We start from the raw sequence: 24,537 nt of genomic DNA on the forward strand, positions 1-24,537 counted from the left end.
CACTCGCCTTTGGATGATCTTCTATCTCAGCAGTGACATCTTCTTCCACTATCGCAATAACTCTTTATCCCCTTAATAGCCAACAATCTACCAATTGCTGTCTTGAATGTACTCAATCGCTGAGCATTCAGGTTCTCAGGGGGAGAGGTTCACAACACCTTGAGTGAAATAATTTCTCATCTCTGCCCTAATTGATTGACCCCTTATCAAAGAATCCCGACAGTGCCGAAAAAGGCCATTCGGCCCATCAAATCTGCACCGACCACAATCCCACCCAAGCCCTATCGCCATAACCCCATGCAATTTACCCTACCCTGACACTAAGGGTAATTTAGCACGGCCAATCCACCTAACCCACACATCTTTGGAGTGTGGGAGGAAACCAGAGCACCCGGGGGAAACCCACACAGACATGGGGAGAATGTGCAAACTCTACACAGACAGTGACCCAAGCCAAGAATTAAACCCGGGTCCCTGGCGCTGTGAGGCAGCAGTGATAACCACTGTGCCACCGTGCCACCCCTAATCCTGACACTGTGACATCTGGTTTAATACTCTTCAGCCAAGGGAAATATCCTTTCAGCATTTCCCTAACTAAGCCCCTTAAAATTGTGTGAATGTCATTTAGCGCGGCCGCAGATCCCGGAATGGCTATTACATTTTGCGTGAGTTTGAAAATGGGATTTGCGCTGGTGAGGTTGCAGATTCCGATCATCCCCACCCCTCCTCCAATAGCGCAATCAGGTACATGCCCTGGAAGGATGCGAGCCTGATTTGCATACATTATAATATAATTACCGGGCTTGATGCCGCTAATTCTGCCCTCAACGTATATTCTCACCCAGTGGGTGTGACATTACGTCGGTGCAAATCACTACTGGTTGTCAAAAGCAAAAACCAGTCGTGATGACCATGCAAATAAGTATACCCTTGGCACTGCCGCCTGGCACCCTGGCAGTACCAACCTGGCAGTGGCAACCTGGCAATGACAACTTAGGTAGGCAGTGCCAGGGTGGCAGTGATGGTGCGGACCCTCTGGGGAGACTCATTAGGAGTTCCCCTGATGTATGGTGGGGGGTTGGGGTATGCAGCAACCCGATGCTTGTGGGGTGGGGGAGATGCACACTTTGATTCTTGTGGGGTAGGGAAGTGGCCCAATGCCTTTGGTATGGGGGGAAGGGGGGTCCTCTGTGTCCATGTGGGGAGTAGGGGGAGTTAAATTTCTGTGCAGATCGAGACAGTCTTTAAAGATGGTGCTCCAATCTCTGTGTAGCCGGCCTTGCTGACCCCATCAGGCCCCGCCGGTGTGATGGTGCAAGCCACGCACCCAGATTCTCTATGCACTGAGTGCCAGGAAGTCCGGACTGAAAACACGTGTCTGCGTGGGTTTCCTCTGGATGCTCCGGTTTCCTCCCACACTCCAAAAATGTGCAGGTTAGGTTGATTGGCCATGCTAAATTGGCCCTAGTGTCGGGGGGATTAGTAGGCTAAATATGTGGGGTTACGGGATTAGGGCCTGGGTGGGATTGTGGTCGGTGCAGACTCGATGGGCCGAATGGCCTCCTTCTGCACTGGAGGGATTCTACGATTCTATGAACTTTGTCCAAATTATCAGGCTAGTGAACCTCCATTGCATTTAATCTATGGTAACTACCTTTCTTTAGGTAAAAAAGGCAGATTTTTTACACAGAGGGTGGTGGGTGTCTGGAACTCACTGCCAGGGGAGGTAGTGGAAGCGGATGGGGTAGTGGCTTTTAAGGGTGTCTTGACAAATACATGAATAGGATGGGAATAGAGGGATATGGTCCTCGAAAGAGTAAGGGGTTTTAGTTAAGTCGGGCAGCATGGTCGGTGCAGGCTTGGAGAACCAAAGGGCCTGTTCCTGTGCTGTAATTTTCTTTGTTCTTTGTTCTTTGTATGAGGAGACTAAAACTGTACCCAGTACTCCAGGTGCCGTCTCACCTGCACATCTGAAATAAGTCTTCTTTGCACATATACTTTGGTCATATTTTCTATTCACTTATGGGAGGTGGGCATCCCTGGCTGGGCTAGCATTGATTGCTCATCCCTAATTGCCTCTTGTTCAGAGGGTATTTAAGAGTCAACCACAATTTCTATTTGTTCGTGGTCTCAATACAATGACATTAGTTGTTAACGTCCTGATACAGGTTAGAAATTAAATATCGAGTATGCGTGTGAGGGACAGATAGTAAAGTAATTGGATAAAATGTTCATGAAGTTTCTTTCCTCAATGCAAGCAAGAGGAATAACTGGAACAGGTTAACCAAGCTTTTGGAACAGAAAAACAGAGAACTATCTTTAATAAGTTCCTGGACGATGCCATCAATACTGATAATTTTATCATGCTAGGTATTATAGGCATTGCTTCCGGTTTCCAGAGAAATTGGAGACAAACTGGATCACAAACATTGTACCTGATACAGAACTGGTGGTTTAATGTGAAGACTTCCACTATCTGTTAGCTCTACAAAGATTTTAAACCTATTTGTGATTTGCTTTATTCATTCAAGAGATATGAGCATCTCTGGCTAGGCCAGCATTTATTGCCCATCCCTAATTTCCCTTGAGAAGGCAATGGTAAGCTGCCTTCTTGAATCTCTGCAGTCCATGTGCTGCAGGTTCATCCACAGTGCTGATAGAGAGGGAATTCCAGGATTTTGACCCAGCAACAGCGAAGGAACGGTGATATATTTTCAATTCCAAATGGTGGATGGCTTGGAGGGGGACATCCAGGTGGTGGTGTTCCCATGCGTCTGCTGTCCATGTCTTTCTAGAAGTTAGTGGTTATGGGTTTGGAAGATGTTGTCTCAGCAGCCTTGGTGAACTCCTCCAGCGCATCTTGTAGATGGTACACACTGCTGCTACTATGCGTGGGTGGTGGAGGGTGTGACTGTTTGTGCGTGGGGTGCTGATCAAGCGGGGTGCTTTGTCCTGGATGGTGTCAAGCCCGAGTACAAGCAAACTAAAGTTGTAGGGGGCGATTCTCCCATCCCGGGAGACCCGGGGGATTTCAGTGGGACCAGTTTGGCATGATCCATGCTGGGTATCTGTCCCCAGCACTTTTCCCAGCACCAGATTTCTGACGCCTTCAGCTCCGCATTGGAAATAGGCGTGGAGCTGCATTAGGTATGCAGGGGGAAATTTCAATGTAATTTCAATGTGAATAGTGGGCCCAGGACTGAAGTCTATAGGCTGGCTTGCATGTCCTCCCCGCCAGAGTGATTAACTCCAGCGAGGTTTTGAATAGCTCCCCACTTTTGGGGAGCTGGCAGCCTGACCCCACTGGAGTGAGGGGGGGGGGGCAATTGGGGCCCTCAGAGGGTGGGGCATGGGGGGATGCCCCCTGGGCATTGGCACCCTGGCAGTGTCAGCCTGTGCCCCTGGCACTGCCCAAGGGTCAAGGTGCTAATGCCCAGGGGGCACCTGCTGGGGGGGGCGGGGGTGGAACTGCGGGGGGGGTCGAGACTGGTGGGGAGGGAATCGGGGGCGGGGGGGGGGGGGGTGGGGATGGGGTTGGAGATCGGGGGCAGGCCGGGAATGGTCAGGTGGTCAGCGATCAGGCCGTGGGGGCTGGAGAGCCGGTGTTGCAGGGGTCGCGGGGCTGGCCAGTGATTGAGCTGGCCAGCAATCGGGAGGCTGGCAGTGTGGGTTCACAGCGCATGCATTGATCTCCGCACTGACAGATTGGTGCATGCGCAGTGGCCCGCTCAGCGCTATGCTGCCGGCCTCTCCAGCGGGGACAGGCCCCACCCCCTGAAAGTTAATGATATTCACACTGGTGGCCTCTGCAGTACACAGAGTGTGGGGGATTCTTCTCTGAACTCCCACTGAAAAAAAAGTATGAATTACTCCAGTTTTCATACGAATTCGACACTTAGAAATTTTGGGAGAATTCCGGCCGTAATCCTTGTTTTGCCCTTGCTCAGGTTTTATCCGAACTGCTCAGGCGCAGTGGGGTTATGAAAGTTGTGATTAGCCATGTTCGAAGGAGGTGGCTCTTGTTCCCAAACAGACAACTTTGAACATTCCTGGTAGAGTGGGAAAGTTGAGGGAATTTCTGACTGCTGCAAGTAACTACCCAAGCTGCCTGCGTCTTTCATTATAATCAAATACAAGCTGAACGATCATGGAACATAACTGCTCCCTGCTATCCTACTGAGGCATTGAAGATGATTAAAGAACTTAGTAGGGCAAACAGAGAAAAAGTATTTCCTTTTGTGGGAGAGTCAGGGAAAGGGGAAAATAACCTTAAAATTAGAACCAGGTTGTCCAGGGGTAATGTCAGAAAGAACTTCTTGACTCAAGCAGTGGTAGAAATTTGGAACTCTACGAAGGAAGTTGAGGCTGGGTGAATTGAAAATTTCAAAATAGACTGACAGATTTTTATTAGGCAAATTTAGATCAATGCGAGGTGATGCATTTTGGTAGATTGAACCTGGGCAGGACTTACTCAGTTAATGGTAGGGCGTTGGGGAGAGTCACAGAACAATGAGATCCATGGGTACAGGTTCATAGCTCCTTGAAAGTGGAGGCACAGGTGGACAGAGTGGTGAAGAAGGCATTCAGCATGCTTGGTTTCATTGGTCAGTACACTGAATACAGGAGTTGGAACGTCTTGTTGAAGTTGTACAAGACATTGGTAAGGCCACACTTGGAATACTGTGTACAGTTCTGGTCACCCTATTATAGAAAGGATATTATTAAACTAGAAGGAGTGCAGAAGAGACTTACTAGGATGCTACCAGGACTTGATCATTTGAGTTATAAGGAGAGGCAGGATAGACTGGGACTTTTTTCTCTGAAGTGTAGAAGGCTGAGGGGTGATCTAACAGAGATCGATAAAATAATGAGGGGCAAAGATCAACTAGATAGTCAATATCTTTTCCCAAAGGTAGGGGAGTCTAAAACCAGATTTAAGATGAGAGGGGAGAGATACAAAAGAGTCCGGAGGGGCAAGTTTTTCACGCAGAGGGTGGTGAGTGTCTGGAACAAGCTGCCAGAGGTAGTAGTAGTAGAGGCGGGTACAATTTTGCCTTTTAAAAAGCGTTTAGACTGTTACATGGGTAAGATGGGTGTAGAGGGATATGGGCCAAATGCGGGCAATTGGGACTAGCTTAGGGGTTTAATAAAAAAGGGCGGCATGGACAAGTTGGGCTGAAGGGCCTGTTTCCATGCTGTAAACCTCTATGACTCTATGAAGATTATTAGGGATTACAGAATCAAAGTGGATAGATGGAGTTAGAATACAGATCAAGAATGATCTAATTGACTTTTGGGATAGGTTGGAAGGGCTAAATGGCCCACCCCTGTCCCTATGATTCTATTCACGAAAGCACCTGAAGCACCTGAAAGTTTATGGTGCCCGAATGGTGGTGGGCATGGAGTACACAATTATGGGGTGCTAAGTATTGGCATACAGCTTCCTCTGACAGGAGAAGTTGAGTTAAAATTCCTTCCATGCTGTCCAATGTAATGACAACAACACTGGATTTTGATTCACAATGGCACCTATAAATTTCAGTCAATTCCACCAGAACGAAATATTGTTTAAAGTTTAAGTTTAAAGTTTATTTTATTCCTGTCACAAGTAGGTTTACACTAACACTGCAATGAAGTTACTGTGAAAGTCCCTTAGTCGCCACACTCCGGCTTCTGTTTGGGTACACTGAGGGAGATTTTGGCATGGCCAATTCACCTGACCAGCACGTCTTTCAGACTGTGGGAGAAACCGGAGCGCCCGGGGGAAACCCACACAGACACGGGGAGAATGTGCAGACTTCACACAGACAGTGACACAAGGCCGGAATTGAACCCGGGTCCTTGGGGCTGTGAGACAGCAATGCTAACCACTGTGCCACCGTGCCACTCTGACTATATTGATCCTGAAGTGTAAATTAAAATCTTTGGATATTATAATGTCATAGCAAATTAGATCCTGGTAAAACTGCACAATTTTCAGCTCACATGGTCTTGACTGAAATTACCATCATGCTTTGAGAGGCTGAGAACAGATCAATGTTTTTTGTTAAAACTATAGTAATCTTGTTCTTTTTTTTTCCAGACAGTTCTATCAAACAGAACTAGGCCATAATACTCAGAGAGGAGACATCTGTGTTTGCAATGTGGGAACAGACCTTGAGAATTAATGAGTTGAGACCTCCTCAGAAAAGACACTAACAACTAATAATAGCCAGTAGGCTAAAGACATGAAGTCATCTGGAAGAACGCCAACACAAACAAGTCCAGCTGAAAATCGGAGGATATGGAACCACCCCCAAGCAAGCCAAGCCGATGGAAAGTTAACAACACGAAAGACAGTGCCTGCAGTTGGAGCAGAGGGATTTAGCAGTCACGTAGAACTGAAAGCTCAACTACCGAGTGGGCTGATGCAGGCAGATCAATCCTTATTGACAACTAAGTCCTCCTGGCAAGATGACTGGCCAAGTATTCCCTTCTGACAGTAGCCATTATGCAGAACTCTTCACTGGGCTACTGTCAGAAGGGAAATACTTGGCCAGTCATCTTGCCAGGAGGACTTAGTGGTCAATAAGGATTGATCATCCTTATTGGTTGTATGTACTTATAATGCAGTTATCTCTTCCAACAATATTGTACTACTGCTCACATCACAGCGTCTTTATAACAACTTTAGACTGTGTGGTGATGATTTTGAATCTGTCTTGGAGATACAATAAAATCTTATGGACAGAACTTGCATAAATCTCAAGTAGAGTCTTGGAGCCATAGAGATCTATATCAGGGAAAAGGCCCTTCAGCCCATCGCATCTGTGCCAGTCAAAAACAGTAAGAAGTCTCACAACACCAGGTTAATTTGGTAGCACGAGCTTTCGGAGCGCTGCTCCTTCATCAAAAACAACCATCTAACCATTCTAATCTTATTTTATTGTATTTAGCCCATAGTCTTGTATGCCTTGGCATTGCAAATACACATCTAAATACTTCTTAAATGTTATGAAGGTCTCTGCCTCCACCAGTCTTTTAGGCAATGACTTCCAAACTCCCACTACTTCTGGGTGAAAATGTTTTTCCTCACATCCCCTCTAAACCTTCTGCCCTTTACCCTAAATCTATGCCCCTGAGTCATTGATTCCTCCACCAAGGGGAAAAGTTTCTTCCTGTCTACTCTATTTTTTCCCCGCAATCATGTCTCCCCTCAGTCTCCTCTGCTCCAAGGAAATCAACCCAAGTCCATCCAATCTCTCTTCATAGCTAAAACTCTCCAGCCCAAGCAGCATCCTGGTAAATCTCCTCTGCACTTTTTCCAGTGCTATCACATCCCTCCTATAATATGGATTCCAGAACTGCACACAATACTTTAGCTGTGGCCTAACTACCGTTTTATATAGTTCTAGCATAACCTCCCTGCTCTTAAACTCTATTCCTCGGCTGATAAAGACAAGTGTTACATATGCGAGGTGATAAATGAATACTTTTCTTCAGTGTTCAACAAGGAGAGGGGCCATGTTTTTGAGGAAGAGAAGGTGTTACAGGCTAACAGGCTGGAGGAAATAGATGTTCGGAGGGAGGATGTACTGGCAGTTTTGAATAAACTGAAGGTCGATAAGTCCCCTGGGCCTGATGAAATATATCCTAGGATTCTTTGGGAGGCAAGGGATGAGATTGCAGAGCCTTTGGCTTTGATCTTTGGGTCCTCACTGTCCACGGGGATGGTGCCAGAGGACTGGAGAGTGGCGAATGTTGTTCCTCTGTTTAAAAAAGGGAATAGAAATGACCCTGGTAATTATAGACCGGTTAGTCTTACTTCGGTGGTTGGTAAATTGATGGAAAAGGTCCTTGGGGATGGGATTTATGACCATTTAGAAAGATGCGGATTAATCCGGGATAGTCAGCACGGATTCGCGAAGGGCAAGTCGTGCCTCACAAATTTGATAGAATTTTTTGAGGTGGTAACTAAGTGTGTTGATGAAGGTAGGGCAGTTGATGTGATATACATGGATTTTAGTAAGGCGTTTGATAAGGTCCCCCATGGTCGGCTTATGATGAAAGTAAGGAGGTGTGGGATAGAGGGAAAGTTGGCCGATTGGATAGGTAACTGGCTATCTGATCGAAGACAGAGGGTGGTGGTGGATGGAAATTTTTCGGACTGGAGGCAGGTTGCTAGCGGAGTGCCACAGGGATCGGTGCTGGGTCCTCGGCTATTTGTGATTTTTATTAATGACTTAGAGGAGGGGGCTGAAGGGTGGATCAGTAAATTTGCTGATGACACCAAGATTGGTGGAGTAGTGGATGAGGTGGAGGGCTGTTGGAGGCTGCAAAGAGACATAGATAGGATGCAAAGCTGGGCTGAAAAATGGCAAATGGAGTTTAACCCTGATAAATGTGAGGTGATTCATTTTGGTAGGACTAATTTAAATGTGGATTACAGGGTCAAAGGTAGGGTTCTGAAGACTGTGGAGGAACAGAGAGATCTTGGGGTCCATATCCACAGATCTCTAAAGGTTGCCACTCAAATGGATAGAGCTGTGAAGAAGGCCTATAGTGTGTTAGCTTTTATTAACAGGGGGTTGGAGTTTAAGAGCCGTGGGGTTATGCTGCAACTGTACAGGACCTTGGTGAGACCACATTTGGAATATTGTGTGCAGTTCTGGTCACCTCACTATAAGAAGGATGTGGAAGCGCTGGAAAGAGTGCAGAGGAGGTTTACCAGGATGCTGCCTGGTTTGGAGGGTAGGTCTTATGAGGAAAGGTCGAGGGAGCTAGGGCTGTTCTCTCTGGAGCGGAGGAGGCTGAGGGGAGACTTAATAGAGGTGTATAAAATGATGAAGGGGATAGATAGAGTGAACGTTAAAAGACTATTTCCTCGGGTGGATGGAGCTATTACAAGGGGGCATAACTATAGGGTTCGTGGTGGGAGATATAGGAAGGATATCAGAGGTAGGTTCTTTACGCAGAGAGTGGTTGGGGTGTGGAATGGACTGCCTGCAGTGATAGTGGAGTCAGACACTTTAGGAACATTTAAGTGGTTATTGGATAGGCACATGGAGCACACCAGGATGATAGGGAGTGGGATAGCTTGATCTTGGTTTCAGATAAAGCTCGGCACAACATCGTAGGCCGAAGGGCCTGTTCTGTGCTGTACTGTTCTATGTTCTATGTCCTTTATCCACCTGTCCTGCTATCTTAAGGGACAGGTGTACTTGCACACCAAAGTCTCTCTGATCCTTGGTGCTTCCCAGAGTCATGCCATTCATCATGTATTCCTTTGCCTTGTTCGTTCTGCCCAAGTGTATCATCTCACATTTATCTTGATTGAATTCCAATTGCCACAGATCAGCCTATCTGACCAGTCCATCGATATCCTCTTGCAATCAAAGGCCATCCTCCTCACTATTTACCACCCCACATCCGGGCAAAGGACGTTGCTGAGGTTACACCTAGAGTACTGCATATAGTTTTGGTCTCCTTATTTAAAAAGGGATATACTTGCATTGGAGGAAGTTCAGGGAAGGTTCACTAAACTGATTCCTGAGGAACTAGGGTTGTCTTATGAGGAAAGCTTGAGCAGATTGGGCCTATATTCATTTGCAAGAATGAGACACGATGTTATTGAAACACATAGCATTCTGAGGGGACTTTGGCAGGGTGGATGCTGAGAGACGGTTTTCCCTCACAGTTTCAGAATACAGGTTCTCCTTTTTAAGATGGAGGTGAGGAGAAATTTCTTCTCCATGAAGATCATTAATGTATGGAATTCTCTACACAGAGTGCAGGGGCAGACTGGATTACTGAACACATTCAATGATTAGTCAGACAGATTGTTGATCTTCAAGGGAGTCATGGGTTATTTTTAAGTTTTAAGTTTACTTATTCGCATTACAGGAGGCTTACATTAACACTGCAATGAAGTTACTGTGAAAATCCCAAGTTGCCACACTCCGGCACCTGTTCTGAGGGGGCAAGTGGGAAAATTGAGTGTGGTGGACCTCAGTTGTGCCTTTGTCCTATATGGACCACCGTTGTGTGTGTTTGTCATACCTGGACACATCCCCTTCCAGTTTGGTTCCTCCCCTCAGCACCTAGTATAAAGGTGGCTGTCTCCTCCCCCTTGTTCAGTCCAGGTCGGTTAATTGTTGGGATCTGCTCCTGATTCTGTTGTGAATAAAAGCCTACACTTATATTGGCATATCGGTAGTCTTTCGCCTTATTGATAGCGCATCATTGAGTCAATCGGATCAGCTGTGATCTCATTGAATGATGGAGCAATTTTGAGCGGCCAAAGGGCCTACTCCTACTCCTGTGTTTTTACTATGTTCTTCCATGAATAATTAACCTGTACACTATGTGAGTGGGGCCTTACATCCTCAAATTACTGCCTCACCTTTTTTCTTGATTCGTTCATGGGATGTGGACGTCACTGGCTAGGCCAGCATTTATTACCCATCCCTAGTTGCCCTTGGCTAGGTCATTTCAGAGGGCAGTTGAGAGTCAACCACATTGCTGTGGCTCTGCAGTCACATGAAGGTCACACCAGGTAAGGATGCCAGATTTCCTTCCCTAAAGGACATTGATGAACCAGATGGTTTTTCTAACAACTGACAATGGTCATCAATAGATTCTTAATTCCAGATATTTTTTATTGAATTTAAATTTCACTATCTGCCATGACAGGATTCAAACCCAGATCCTCAGAACATTAGCTGAGTTCCTGTGTTAAGTTGAGCAGTAATGCCACTAGGCCATCACCTCCACTCATCCTGCATGCCTGCACTCATCCAGTCAGTATTCCATTACACTCCTGGCTTGTGCCTCGTAAATGATGGACAGGCTTTGGGGAGTCAGGAGGTGAGTTACTCACTGCAGAATTCCCAGTCTCTGACCTGCTCTTGTAACTGGCATGGTGACACAGTGGCTACTGTGGCAGTGGCACATTGCTGCCTCACAGTGCCAGGGACCCGTGTTCAATTCCGGCCTTGGATCTGTGCAGAGTCTGCATATTCTCCCTGTGTCTGCATGGGTTTCCTTCGGGTGCTCCAGTTTCCTCTCACAGTCCGAAAGACATGCTGGTTAGGTGCATTGGCCATGTTAAATTCTACCTCAGTGTACCCGAACAGGCGCCAGAATGTGGCAACTAGGAGATTTTCACAGTAACTTAATTGCAGTGTTAATGTAAGCCTGCTTGTGACACTAATAAATAAACTTTAAAACAAAACCACAGTATTTATATGGGTGGTCCAGTTAGTTTCTGATCTGAATGATATGAAGCATTTATAGTGTACTGTGCTTCACCAGCTAGTTCCCTATTTCTGCTTTCTATCGTGGACAGACCTCAAGCCACTGTTGATGGCACAGTAACGAGAATCACCAGTGAGGCTCCCACTCCTGAATGTCTGGGTTTCAGGTGAGGCCTCTGCTTTATTGCCCTTTACCATCAAATAGAGTGTTGCAACTTACAAATTAAGTATGGCCCATTGAGCAAGATACAAAGGGATGCGATGCAACTACATTTGGGAAAGGAGGCGAGACACTTAAGAGGGAGTCTTGTACTCAACCAACCAAGGAAATAGAATGATTGTAGCTTAAGGAAACGAACATGAAAATAATTGTTCATAGATCATTAGAAAATTTTCAGTACAGATATCAGACACTAATATATATAGAAGTGAATAAAGCTCTATAGAAGTGGCAAGATATAGATGGACACAAAAATAATCCTCTCAAAATATTATAATGATTTAGTAATCGTTAAAATTCACAACACAGCATTGTACGGTTAAGCTCTATTTTCTCAGATTTATTTTCTGCCAATAATCAATCGGGATAGTAAGCTTTGTACTCAGGTTCACCGACAGCATTTCAGCACACAAGCACGTCAGTGAAATCATGTCTGTAAATATTATATAAGCTTCCTTAAATATAGCATTGTGTCAGAGTTTGCAATGACACACAGCGATGCATTTACTGATATATGCATCTTTACTGCTATCATATGAGGACAAAGGACTGTCAGAATTCTCCCCAATATAATGGGTAAAAATAAGACAGTATACCACTCTTTAATTATATTTCTGTTACGATGGTCAACATTTTATCAACGAATAATATTTTGCTACTGCGTAAATGGATCACATTTCAATGCTTCAAACTGCTGTACGCCCTCGTCTAATGTAACAATCCCACTTCATTTTTTGTACAAAGTGAACTGAACACACTCATATTTAGGAAGTGTACTTGCTGGAGCAGTTAAAGTTCATTTATTAGTCACAAGTAGGCTTACATTAACACTGCAATGAAGCCACTGTGAAAATCCCCGAGTCGCCACACTCCAAGGCCTTTTTAGGTACACCGAGGGAGAATTTAGCATGGCCAATGCACCTAACTAGCACGCCGTTCAGACTGTAAGAGGAAACCGGAGCAACCGGAGGAAACCCACTCAGACAATGTGCAAACTCGGCACGGACAGTAACCCAAGCCGGCAATTGAGCCGGGTCCCTGATGCGGTGAGGCAGCAGTGCTAACCGCTGTGCGACCGTGCCACCCAGGGAGTGGAGAAGCTGACAAAGGAATAGCCCGGGCTCATTTCACTTTGAACATTCAACAGAGTTCTAAGGCAAGCAACTTTCAGCCTGTCTGTCTGTCTGCCTGGGATAGATTCCAACCCAGGGCCCGGAGGAGAGATTACAATATTCTAACCCTCTGCACCACTCAGCAGTAAATCAGATTACAAATTATTGCTTCCTTGAACATTGCCTCTTGCATTAACTTCACAGTCACAGAACAAGTCATTCAGACTGAAATTACTCGGCAATTTCCCGATTATAATTTTGGAAAAATCTGTAGTGCTAGAAGGAGGACGTGCCTCATAACATAGATATGACTAATATTAAACACACTCTGTAGCTGGTCAGTCATGTGGATAATTAAAGGGGTATTATTGAAGAGATAGTCTATATTCCTGTGACACCCCACTCCAACATTGTTCCTGCTACGATGAAACGTTGGCTGCTGGAGCAACCGCTGCTTCAAATATTGCATCTGACACAGCGTGAAATATTTCGATGTACTTGTTTTATTTTTACGTGACCCTTCATTAAAATTAAAAATACTAAATCAGCCACAGAAGACACAATTGGTAATGTAATGATAGTTTGAAAGCTACTGATTACATTACAGCATTTCCCACAATTTGTATAAAAGGTTTAGCAAGATACATTTCCTTGAAGGAACACAAAAAGCGAGACTCCAATTTATATAGTGCCTCCCACAATTTCAGGATGTTCCAAAGTACTTTACAGCCAATTAAGTCCTTTTTTGAATATCATTATCATTTGGAAAACATGGCCACCAATTTATGCACAGCAAGATCCAACAAGGCCCCACAAACTGCAGTGAAATTATTACCAGATTAGCTCTTTTAATAATGTTGGTTGAGCTGGCCAGACCATCAGGGAGATTTCCCGTACACTTCTTTCAAATCATGCCATGGGATCTTTTGTGTCCACCTGAGAGGGTAAACACCACGTCCAAAAGTCAGCCACCTCTGATAGTGTAGCACTCCCTGGTGAGATCAAGTCTTTACTGTTCAGCTGTGCAGTGGGAGAAACTGTGACTCCACATCTAACAACTAAACTCCAGTTACAAACTGGAATTTCTTTTGGCATCAAATTGTCAGAGGGAAAAAAAAGCAACGTTGCAATTCTACTTTCTACCTTTCATTCCCAACAGTTGGATGATCAATATCAAAGGGAGTGACCGCAGTATTGATATATGGTTCTATAGCTTAGCTCAGGGAAATAGGGATCACCCGCACAAACACGTCAAAATCTGATCACCAGCAACCAGGAAACATTTGAAACACACCATCCTCATTTAAAAACAATGGACAATGCAACATATAGATTATTAAATGTCAACTGTACAGCATTATGGCAAGAACGACATATTATGTCTGAAAATTTGTACTATTTTAAAATCACCCACCCTGTGTTCCATTTTGGCATGATGGCACAGTGGCACAATGGTTAGCACTGCTGCCTCACAGTTCCAGGGGCCTGGGTTCAATTCCGGTCTCGGGTGGCTGTCTATGTGGAGTTTGCACATTCTCCTCGTGTCCGTGAGGTTTTCCCTCTGGGTGCCCCGGTTTCCTCCCACATTCCAAAGATGTATGGGTTAGGTGCATTTGCCATGCTAAATTCTCCCTCAGTGTACCCGAACAGGTGCCGGAGTGTGGCGACTGGAGGATTTTCACAGTAACTTCATTGCAGTGTTAATGTAAGCCTACTTGTGACACTTAAACATTTTTGGCACAAAAATGGGACATTTTATCCATTTATCTCTTCAAGTGCAAGTTTTCAGGAGGCATAAGAGGATCCAACGGGTCTGGGTGACCCACTGGGGTCCTGCTCTGGCATATCACTGGTCCCTACGTAGAATATTATGGACAGTGCTATTTCCATTGATATTACCCAATGGTTAATGTGGTTACATTCACTCCGCAAAATAAGTCACTCGGCCTTGAAGTGACAATTCACACGCCTTGTTACTATTTATACTTTCACAGTGGTAGATTTCCCTGACTTTAACAGGGACTATAGAGTAACTCAACTTGCGCAACAGCTAATTAGCAGTGTACCATACAGTAACTGTGATCTCCGGAGCAGTGTCATAACACCAATGTGATCCCAATCTTTCACAGGGATAGTCTTAACTGCTGCAAATTGCACCACATGACAATATGTTGCACTGTTGACAACAGTCAAACTTTGCCAAAAGCGGAAGCAAAGATTTAATCAAGGAAAACATGCCCATGCACAAGCAATTCAGTGAGCTTAAAGCTCAAAATGGTAACAACCAAAATTACTTCGCCACTGCATAAACAGAACTGCACATGAATCGTGTTACAACACAACACTTAAACAGCTTGTGGCCCTGATCAGCTATAACAACAGCTTTACTTCATCACCTATATAATGGAAGTCAATGTGACACACTCTGCAATCTTTGGGATGGAGAAAGTTTTCTGTAGTCAATAGTCTAGAAATCAATCACCCTCATAGACTGCTCGGAGCGGCGAAGCTGATAGAAGTGACTGAGTGGCCAGCGACAGGCAGGACAGGAGATGGCAAGTGAGGCTGGATAGGAAAACAGCTGGGAAGCTGGATTCCTCCATCAGCAATCCCTATTTAAAATACCAGTGAGGGAGGCCAAAGGAACGAACGCAGCCACCATGAGCGACAATAACATGCTCATAGGGCCGAATGGCCGACACCTGCTTCTAGTTTCTATGTTAACAAGGCATCATGTCGCAAGTAGATACTAATGCGGACTCACTATAAGTGCTTACCAGGTGATGAATGTGGGAGTTTCTATAGCTGGATGATGCTTTTTGGGGGTGGCGTAGTGGTTAGCACTGCTGCCTCACAGCGCCAGGGACCCCCCCGGGTTCAATTACAGCCTTGGGTCACTGTCTGTGTGGAGTTTGCACATTCTTCTCATGTCTGCGTGGGTTTCCTTCGGGTGCTCCGGTTTCCTCCCATAGTCCAAAGATGTGTGGGTTAGATTGATTGGCCGTGCTAAATTGACCCAAGTGTCAGGGGATTTGCAGGGTGAATGAGTGGGGTTAGGGGAATAGGGCTTGGGATGGAATTGTGGTCGGTGCAGACGCGATGGGCTGAATGGCCTCCTGTACTGTAGGGATTTTATGATTCTATGATATGTCCTGAATGGAATATTGCTTGCCAGGGTCAAGATACAGCCAAAGGTCAGGGTGCATGTGAAAATGGACAACATGGGCAAAAGCAGATTCAGGTTCTGCAAAGGGTTCTAAGCGGCAAGGTTCTAGATTAAGGAGGATAAGGAGTGTGGAGGGGTGGGGAGTGCCACGGTGGGGGAAGAGGGTGGCATAGCGGTAATGTCACTGGATTAATAATCCATACACCCTGAGTAATGCTCTTGAGACACGAGTTCAAATCTCACCACCTCAGCTGGTGGAATTTAATATTCAATTAATAAAACCATGGTCTCTGTTATGGTGATCATGAAACCATTAACGGTTGTCAGAAAGGCTCATCTGGCTCACTAATGCCCTTTACAGAAGGAAATCTGCCATCCTACCCTGGTCTGGCCTACGTGTGGACTCCAGCCCCACAGCAGTGTGGGCGACTCAACTTTCCTTTGAAAGCCACTCAGTTCAAAGGTTGTTCAACAAATGCGACCTTTGCCAGTGATGCCCACATTACAGTAAAAATAAACTATCAGTGTAGCTTGTCCCAGATTACTCCCAGGGCCACAGTCTGGACCAGACGGGGAAAGAAAGATTGTCCGGGAGAGACTGTTGACATGTTTTGGTTACAGAAAAATCAGGACTGTGATTTAAACATTGCAGAGTATTGTATGTAACAAGTTAGAAAAAAATATAGAAACCAGGAGGTGGAATATTACTTACTGAGGAATAAAATAATGGAAGTAGGGAAAAGGAATGCAGCTATCTTTGAGGCAATATTGGAATTCATATGGATAGGGAAAAAAGATATTCATAGAATCCTACAGTGCAGAAGGAGGCCATTTGACCCATCGAGTCTACACCAACCAAAATCCCACCCAGACTCTACCCTATAACCCCATGTACCTACGCTAGCTAGTCCCCCTGACACTAAGGGGCAATTTAGCATGATCAATCGCCTAACTCACACATCTTTGCAGTGTGGGAGGGAAGTGGAGCACCCAGAGGAAACCCACGCAGACACGGGGAGAATGTGCAAACTCCACACAGACAGTCACCCGAGCCGGAATTGAACCCGAGTCCCTAGCACTATGAGGCAGTAGTGCTAACCACTGTGCCACCGTGTCGCCCCATTAAAGGATAGTAAAGGATTAATTACAAGAAGAGGAGTAATCTACAAGCCAACTAGTAGTTGAAGGGAGGTAAAGAAAGAAAAATGCCCACAAATTAGAAAATTGAGAATAAAAATAGAGTAACAATTGTTCTTGGAGATTAGAAGTGGGCAAAGGGGATAAGGAATTAGATTTCCTACAATGTCGAAAAGACTCCTTTTAACTCAATATGTAAAAGGTACAATGAAAAACCCACTTTTGGATCTAGTAATGTGGACTGAACCAGAACAGATGAGAAGTGAATGTTGGGGAGCATCTGGGCAATAGTGACTCCAATATAACATGATCTCAGAGGATAATATTAAATGAGCATAACTTTAGTAAAAGCTGGCTTAATAAATTGGAGAAAAAATAATTTTGAGGGACAGAGAAAGAACTTGAGTAAATTAAATGGACAGTAACATTGGCCAGTGACAAAGTAGAGCAACAAGGAGAAACACTGAAAATACCGTTCACCAGAGCGCAGGAAAAATATGTTGTGTTAAAATGAAAGAACTAGTGAGGCTCATGGATAAACAAAGACACAAAAGAACAATTGAGGAGTAGATAAGAGACATACATTTAAATACATAAACAGTGGGACTTTACTGCTTGAACTCAGGAACCCAGTGGCTGGAATTCAGTCATCTTCCTTGCAGCATTTTCAGGTTGAAAAACTTACTCCAATGGCTTCCTGTGCTAGTAGGTATTGAACCTCCAAAACAAAAACAGAAAATGCTGGAAAATCTCATCAGGTCTGACAGTATCTGTGGAGAGAGAATAGAGCCAACGTTTTGAGTCTGGATGACCCTTTGTCAGAGCTCTGTCGGAGGATCATCCAGACTCGAAACGTTGGCTCTATTCTCTCTTCACAGATGCTGTCAGGCCTGCTGAGATTTTCCAGCATTTTCTGTTTTTGTTTCAGATTCCAGCATCTGCAGTATTTTGCTTGAAACTCCAGATGTCTACAGGGAAGATACTCTCCGCCTCAAAGTACACCACTGGCTGACAGCTAACAAAGCCTTCCCATTGACTCAATTGACACAACAGGACCTCAAAAACAAACCCCACGCACTCATCTGAAAACTCATAGTCTCCACTGGGACACAGTCTACATGCTGAAAAACGATGACAGCCCTACCTCTTGATGGCCCATCTCCTGGTCAACTGCAAATATCAGCAGCCACAACCTGGTAACTGACCCCAGTGGTGAAATCCAAGCTTTCAACCTTCCACAGAAAATTTGGACAATCCTCAATTGCTTGGTGACAGGCCGAGGGAGGATGCGGCCAATCCTGCCACAAGTGGTAAATGAGGAACAGTTCATAATGTAACTGTAGCTATCCCAGGATAGACCATCGCCCCCCACACACTGAAATTCTAACAGATCCATTCCTGGTGGCATCAGATGAAGCCGTTGAACGGACTGTTAACCTTGATATTGAACAGTAACCACTTCCTCAGCCAAACAAATTATTGAAAAAAAATCAAGGAAAGAGCGATAAGCTAGAGTACAAAGGGATTAGGAGAGATGGCAAACTAACAGGAAAGCAAAGAGATATTATGAAATTAAATCATAAAACATAAAGCAAGAAAGTAAAATATTTTAATGATATTGATTTTAAAAAAGGTCGGGATGGGTATAGGACCAATAGGAGAGATAGACAGAATAATACCTAGATCGTGACAGAGATGGCACAAATTGAACAAATTGTTTTGCTTTGGTGTTTACCAGGGAGATTGAACAAGATGACATGACATTGAATGACGAGATGGATACTGACAAAAGTGCATTTAAAATTTTAAAAGGGGATATATTGAACGAACTAATCAAATTCAAAGAGGATCCTAGTCTGGATGGATTGGATCCATGGATTTTAAAAGAACCTCAAGAAGAAATAGCAGAGGCATTTCCATCCAAGTTTAATAATTCAGTACTGCCACAAGACCGCTGGGTAGCTGATGAAATTCCTGTATTTAAGAAGAGGGATCTGCACAGGAAATTACAGACCAATCAGCTTAACTGTGTCTGTGTGGCTGTGTGTGTGTGTGTGTGTGTGTGTGTGTGGGGGGGGAAAGAGGAGGGGGCAGGGGGTAGGAGAAATAAGGAAATCCTCACTATGGAGAGAATAGAAAGACACATTGAAAAGAAAACAACATAATAAAGACTAATCAGCCTGAATTACAAAATGGAAAATCTTGCTTGACCGATATTGAAGTTTTTGAGGGGAGAACAGAGAGAGTAGACAACGATAATGGAGTAGATGTAATGCATCTGGATTTTTGAAAAAGCTTTCAATAAGGTGTCCCATAATAACCTAATGAAAAGGGTCAGAGAGCACGGAGTCAGGGGACAAGTTGCAGAATGGATTGCTAGCTTACTTCCAGACAAAAAACAGAGAGTGGGAGTAAAAGGTATTAGTCAGAGTAGCAGGAAAGTGGTGTTCCACAAAGATCAATGCTGGGAGCACTCTTGTTCACAATTTATATTAACAATTTGGTCTTTGGGATCAAAAGCAACATTTCTGAATTTGTGGATGACACCAAATCACGGGAGTACTGAGGAGAACTGCAACAAAGTACAGGAGGACATTAATACACTTACAGAATGGGCAAAAGATTGATAAATGAAGTTCAGCATGAATAGCATATTTTAGCTAGGGGAATAATCGATTTAAAGTTATGAGCTTCAGTGGGGCAGAGGAACACGGGGATCTCAAAGTATAAATATACAACTCAGAAAAATCTACACAGGAGGTTAGCAAGGCCATTATAAAAAAGCAAACCAAGAAACTGGCATTATTTCCTGAGATATGGAATTGGATAACAGGGAGGTTATGTTAAATATATGGGGCAATCTTACCAGAATTTGGCAAAGTGTCAGTTTTGTTGAGAAAGCCGGCGTGAAGCTCTGCAGCTTCACTGACAAGCTTTCTCTCCAGATTTTGAGTTTCTTCATCTGAAAAAAAAGAGCAGGCGAAATTTGAAATGTCCAGTTTTTGCCGGACTTTGAACCCCGTCTGACGATCCCACGCCTAGAGTCTCAAGATCCAGCCGTCTGCTGAACCTTGGTTAGACCACACTTGGTCCTGTCGTTCTAGTCATCATATTCTAAAAATGGTACAGAGACACTGGAAAGGGTACAGAGAAGATTTGGAAAGACTCCTGCTCCAAGTTCTCATATTATTAAGGAGGCGGTAGACAGATTAATCAGTTGAAGGGCTATGGTGAATGGGCAGGAAAGTGGAGTTGAGGCTGAGATGAGATCAGCCACGATTGTATTAAATGGCAGGCTTAAAGGGCTAAATTGTCTACTTCTGCTCCTAGTTCTTATGATTCTTAAGATCCCAGAAATATCATCAGGGAAGATAAACAGGTTAGTTCTTTTTTCTCTTGTTGGGAGATAGGTCTTTAAAAATATGAAACGTTTAGATATAGTAGACATTGAGGGAATGTTTCTACTTGTGGAGAGAAGCAACATTCAGAAATTGAATAGGGAATTTAGAAACTTATTTTTGAGAAACTTATTTCCCAAAGAGTGGTGAGAATGTGGAACTCACTACCACAGGGAATGGTTGAAAGGAATAGTTTAGATGCATTAAAAGGAAAGTTTTTTTAAAATTCATTCATGGGACATGGGCGTCACTGGCTGGCCAGCATTTATTGCCCATCCCTAGTTGCCCTTGTTCAGAGGGCAGTTGAGAGTCGACCACATTGCTATAGAGTCACATGTAGGCTGGGCCAGGTAAGGATGGCAGATTTCCTTCCCTAAAGGACGTTAGTGAACGAGATGGGTTTTTACGACAATCGGCAATGGTTTCATGGTCATCAGTAGATTCTTAATTCCAGATATTTTTCATTGAATTCAAATTCGACCATCGGCCACGGTGGGATTCAAAATCTGAATCCCCAGAACATTAGTAAGTTTCTGGATAAATAGTCTAGCGATAATACCACGAGGCTATCTCCTCCCATTAGTTAGACAAGTATTAGAGGGAGAAAGGATTATGATGATGGATTTAGATAAGGAAAGATGGGAGAAGACTCGAGTACAGCATAAACACCAACTTGGCCTGTTTCTTTTTGCTTTACAACCTATTTGTAATTGGAAAAGTGTCAGATAACGGGGACTTCTGATTCCTGGGTCATTGGAACCACCGTTGGGGCCAAGGAAGGCTGCATAGATGAATAGCCTTTACCTCAACTGGAAATGCACTTGTCCTTCCTGAAGTAGTAAATTGGCCAGTGGGGTGAGTTAGAAAGAGAAAACCCAGGAAGAAAATGGTAGACAAGACTTCATTTAAAATTGGACCGTGCATGTCAAAACTGCGACCATTAGGACAAATGGCTAGATTGTTCAACTATTTACTACTGTTCTCTGCTTTTTATTATCCAATTTCATACCTTTACAGCTCCTGCTCCTCTATTTTTGTGGGCTTCAGTTTTGCTAGTAAGTATTGTGAGTGAAATTGGGAAGCTTTTTTTTCTCAAAAAGGGTAGTGGAGATCTGGAACTCACTTTCTCGTGTTTGTTGGGTCAATTCAAATTTTCAGTGGTGAGAGTAATGGATCTTTGTTAAGTACGTGTATGAAGAGGTATGCAGCAAAGGTTGACAACTGGATTGAGGTACAGATCAACCATGATCTAACTGAATGGAGAAACAGGTTTGAGAAGCTGAATGACCCATTGCTATTCCTACGGTCATGACAGGCTGGTTCCAGCCATTATTTCAATGTCCTGAGATATCAGCACTTAGAATCAAAGAATCCTTACGGTGCAGAAGGAGGCCATTCGGCCCATCGGGTCTGCACCAACCACAATCCCACCCAGGCCCTATCCCCGTAACCCCACATCCTTGCTAATCCCCTGACACCGGGGTCAATTTAGCATGGCCAATCAACCTAACCTGCACATCTTCGAACTGTGGGAGGAAACCGGAGCACCCGGAGGAAACCCACGCAGCCATGGGGAGAACGTGCAAACTCCACACAGACAGTAGCCCGAGGCCCGAATTGAACCCGGGTCCCTGGCTCTGAGAGGCAGCAATGCTAACCACTGTGTCACTGTGCCTCCCAAAATGTTTTATCTGTCACATATGCTAATGACAACTTTGGCAAATGATCCAGATCAGTTCTTGGTCTTGGTAAACACTAAAAGTGTGAGGGTTAATGTCATTTCAGTAGCTTAATGTCCCTTGATCTTTAAAAGGTGCTGATCATATACTTTTTAAAGCAAATGTCCTGGACTAAATAAATTAATGTTCCCTGAAGCTTCAGTGAGCTCACTGGGTTACTACATGAACCATTTGGATCAGGACGATCACACGCTCCATCCCTGGTGCGTGATGAGCTAGTTAACCTTAACTTTAAGGGGAAGCGGGGAAGTGAGCAGGGGAGAGGCAAGAACAACAATATAAGGTGTATCATTACAACCGTGAGTATACTTCAAAAATGTTTCCTTGGCTTTGGGATATCCTGTGATCATGAAAGGCATGTATAAATACAGATTTTTTTGTTCTCTTTTACAAAGTGTCGCAGTGTCCCTGAGTTGGATGGTCATGACTCCAAACTCTTATTCAATGTTCCCTGTAGGAACTGCACGTTGGAGGAGGACAAGATTGGACACAACTGGAATAATGAACGAGGGTCGCTACTAAAATAGCTGTCAAGGTTCACACATAAGGGTTTAATATTGGGATTGACCAAAACGCCTGTCGAACCCCCGGATGGTGTCAAATTCCCTCTACCGCCGATTGGAACGAAAATGTTGTGTGAAATAAAAAATAATAATTCAAATAAACGATTGTGGAGTCACAATTGAGTCACACTACAATTGCTGCAGATTTGAGGAAAGTTTTTTGACGAGTGGTGTTTACACTTCAAATAAATGGGTTAGCAAAAATCGAGCTGGCTATTTTACACGGGGCCATAACGAGTGTTAGCTTTCAACCACAAAAAAAATAAAACGCAATCTTTCCTTTACATTTCTGAGCTTTATTCAGGACACGCAAGGAGCACGTTTGGTGTTTCTATAATTGGTGAATGCATTCCCTGCTTGGCTGTAGGCGTATGGAATTGATTTGTGTCAAAGGTTAGATTTAAATCAAAGTATCAATCGCCTGCAGTCTTTGAGGGCTACGTGAAGTGGAGGATTATACAGATTGGATTGTAATTCCTCCCACTTATTTGCACAGATCCAGTTCCCAGGTGAATGTTCACTTCCAGGACTAGGGATAGTGAAATGCCATTCATCTCAATTCACTTCCACCGCACAACCCCTTGCTCCAAACCCTTGCAATCACCGGAGAATTGAGGTTCCGGGACACCTTTGGTTGGGGATCGCACAGCTACTGTTGGCGGAGGGAGTGCCAGGAGATAGCATCAAGCAGAGGCTCCAGTCTACGCGGTATCGCTGCCTTCTACTCATCACAATGAAAGCCACAGGGTGAAAGGGAGGGGAATCCTCGCCCTCCCCACCCAAAAAATAAACACCGATCACAGGGTCCATTCTCCCAGAACAGCACAACGCAGCGACCCAAGAACACCACAGAAGTCGCACCACACTCAATATCTTTGCCAGTACAACCTCAACAGATGCATCAATGCCCCAACTCCACGGCCACACAACGTGGGTCAGAGCTGTGTGTACTGTGTTAGCACGGCGCCTAGTAAACGTGGACAAAAAACATAAGAGGCAAATGATGCACTCACCATGTTAACTTCAGACACCTGGTCAATACTCGCCACGTCTATGTTCATCCCAACACTGACTGGTGGACCTTGGAGGGGGTAAACAAGAAGCAACAGTTCAATTGGACGGACTTGCTACACATAGAATCACCACAGTGCAGAAGGAGGCCATTCGGCCCATCATGTCTGCACCCATAACAATTACACCTAACCTATCCCCGCCACCCCACGTATCCACCCTGCTAATCCCCCTGACACTAAGGGTCAACATCTTTGAACATAGCTGTGCGCTGGCTTTACGGGGGAGGGGGAGGGGGCTGGTGGAGACGGACTTGATGAGACTGAAAGCAAGCCTTACCTCCAAAGTCCGGTCTTAGCCGAATGTCGTACCCCTTCAGCAGGTTATCCACCGTCTCTTTCACAAACGACATATTCCCAGGCTCGTTGACGCTGCAAAACGAAACACAAACACAAAAAAGAGGAAGAGAGAAAGTGGCTCTCGGTTTACACCCGCACCCAGTAAGCTGATGGGCCGCTTGGCCGTCTGAATGGTCTTACCTCTGAGCGCAACAGACAACTGCCACCAGTACTACAGGCGCGGAAAGAACACCAAAATACCGTCTTCTCTGATATGTCCACATTCCTCGGTTGTTTGGTTAGAAACTAATCCGTGGGTTTAAAAAAAAATGGCAAATTTATGGCACAATGCGGAGTCCCTGCTAAAAGTCCAAAGCATCCGTGGAGAATGCAGAGCACACACATTCACCCCTCCAGTAACATGTCTCATCAATGATTACAGAGGGAGAGAGAGAGAGAAAACAGCAGAATCTGTCTGTGCTGTGCTGATTTCAATGTTCCTTTTTTTCTACACACGACGCAGTTAATTTCTTCCCAATGAAATCTAGTGGTCCTTCAAGAATGGATTCATTTTGCCAAAAAAAAACAACACACAGCGGGTTCCTCCTTTCCAAAAAAA

The 24,537-nt window shown here is 44.6% G+C and overlaps 1 protein-coding gene across 1 annotated transcript in view; it reads right to left on the minus strand.

The window, feature by feature from the left end:
• gabrb3 (gamma-aminobutyric acid type A receptor subunit beta3) overlaps positions 1-24,349 on the minus strand; it is a 359,120-nt gene extending 334,771 nt beyond the window's left edge. The window contains exons 1-3 of the mRNA XM_078222876.1: positions 24,120-24,349; positions 23,920-24,011; positions 23,583-23,650 (exon numbers count right to left, since the gene is read on the minus strand). Coding sequence (XP_078079002.1) covers positions 23,583-23,650; positions 23,920-24,011; positions 24,120-24,202 — 243 coding nt within the window. The 5' untranslated portion in view covers positions 24,203-24,349. The remainder of the gene's footprint in view (positions 1-23,582; positions 23,651-23,919; positions 24,012-24,119) is intronic.
• Between the last annotated feature and the right edge of the window lie 188 nt (positions 24,350-24,537).

The sequence above is a fragment of the Mustelus asterias genome, chromosome 10 (genome assembly GCF_964213995.1).
Source record: "Mustelus asterias chromosome 10, sMusAst1.hap1.1, whole genome shotgun sequence".
NCBI classification, from domain to species: domain Eukaryota; kingdom Metazoa; phylum Chordata; class Chondrichthyes; order Carcharhiniformes; family Triakidae; genus Mustelus; species Mustelus asterias.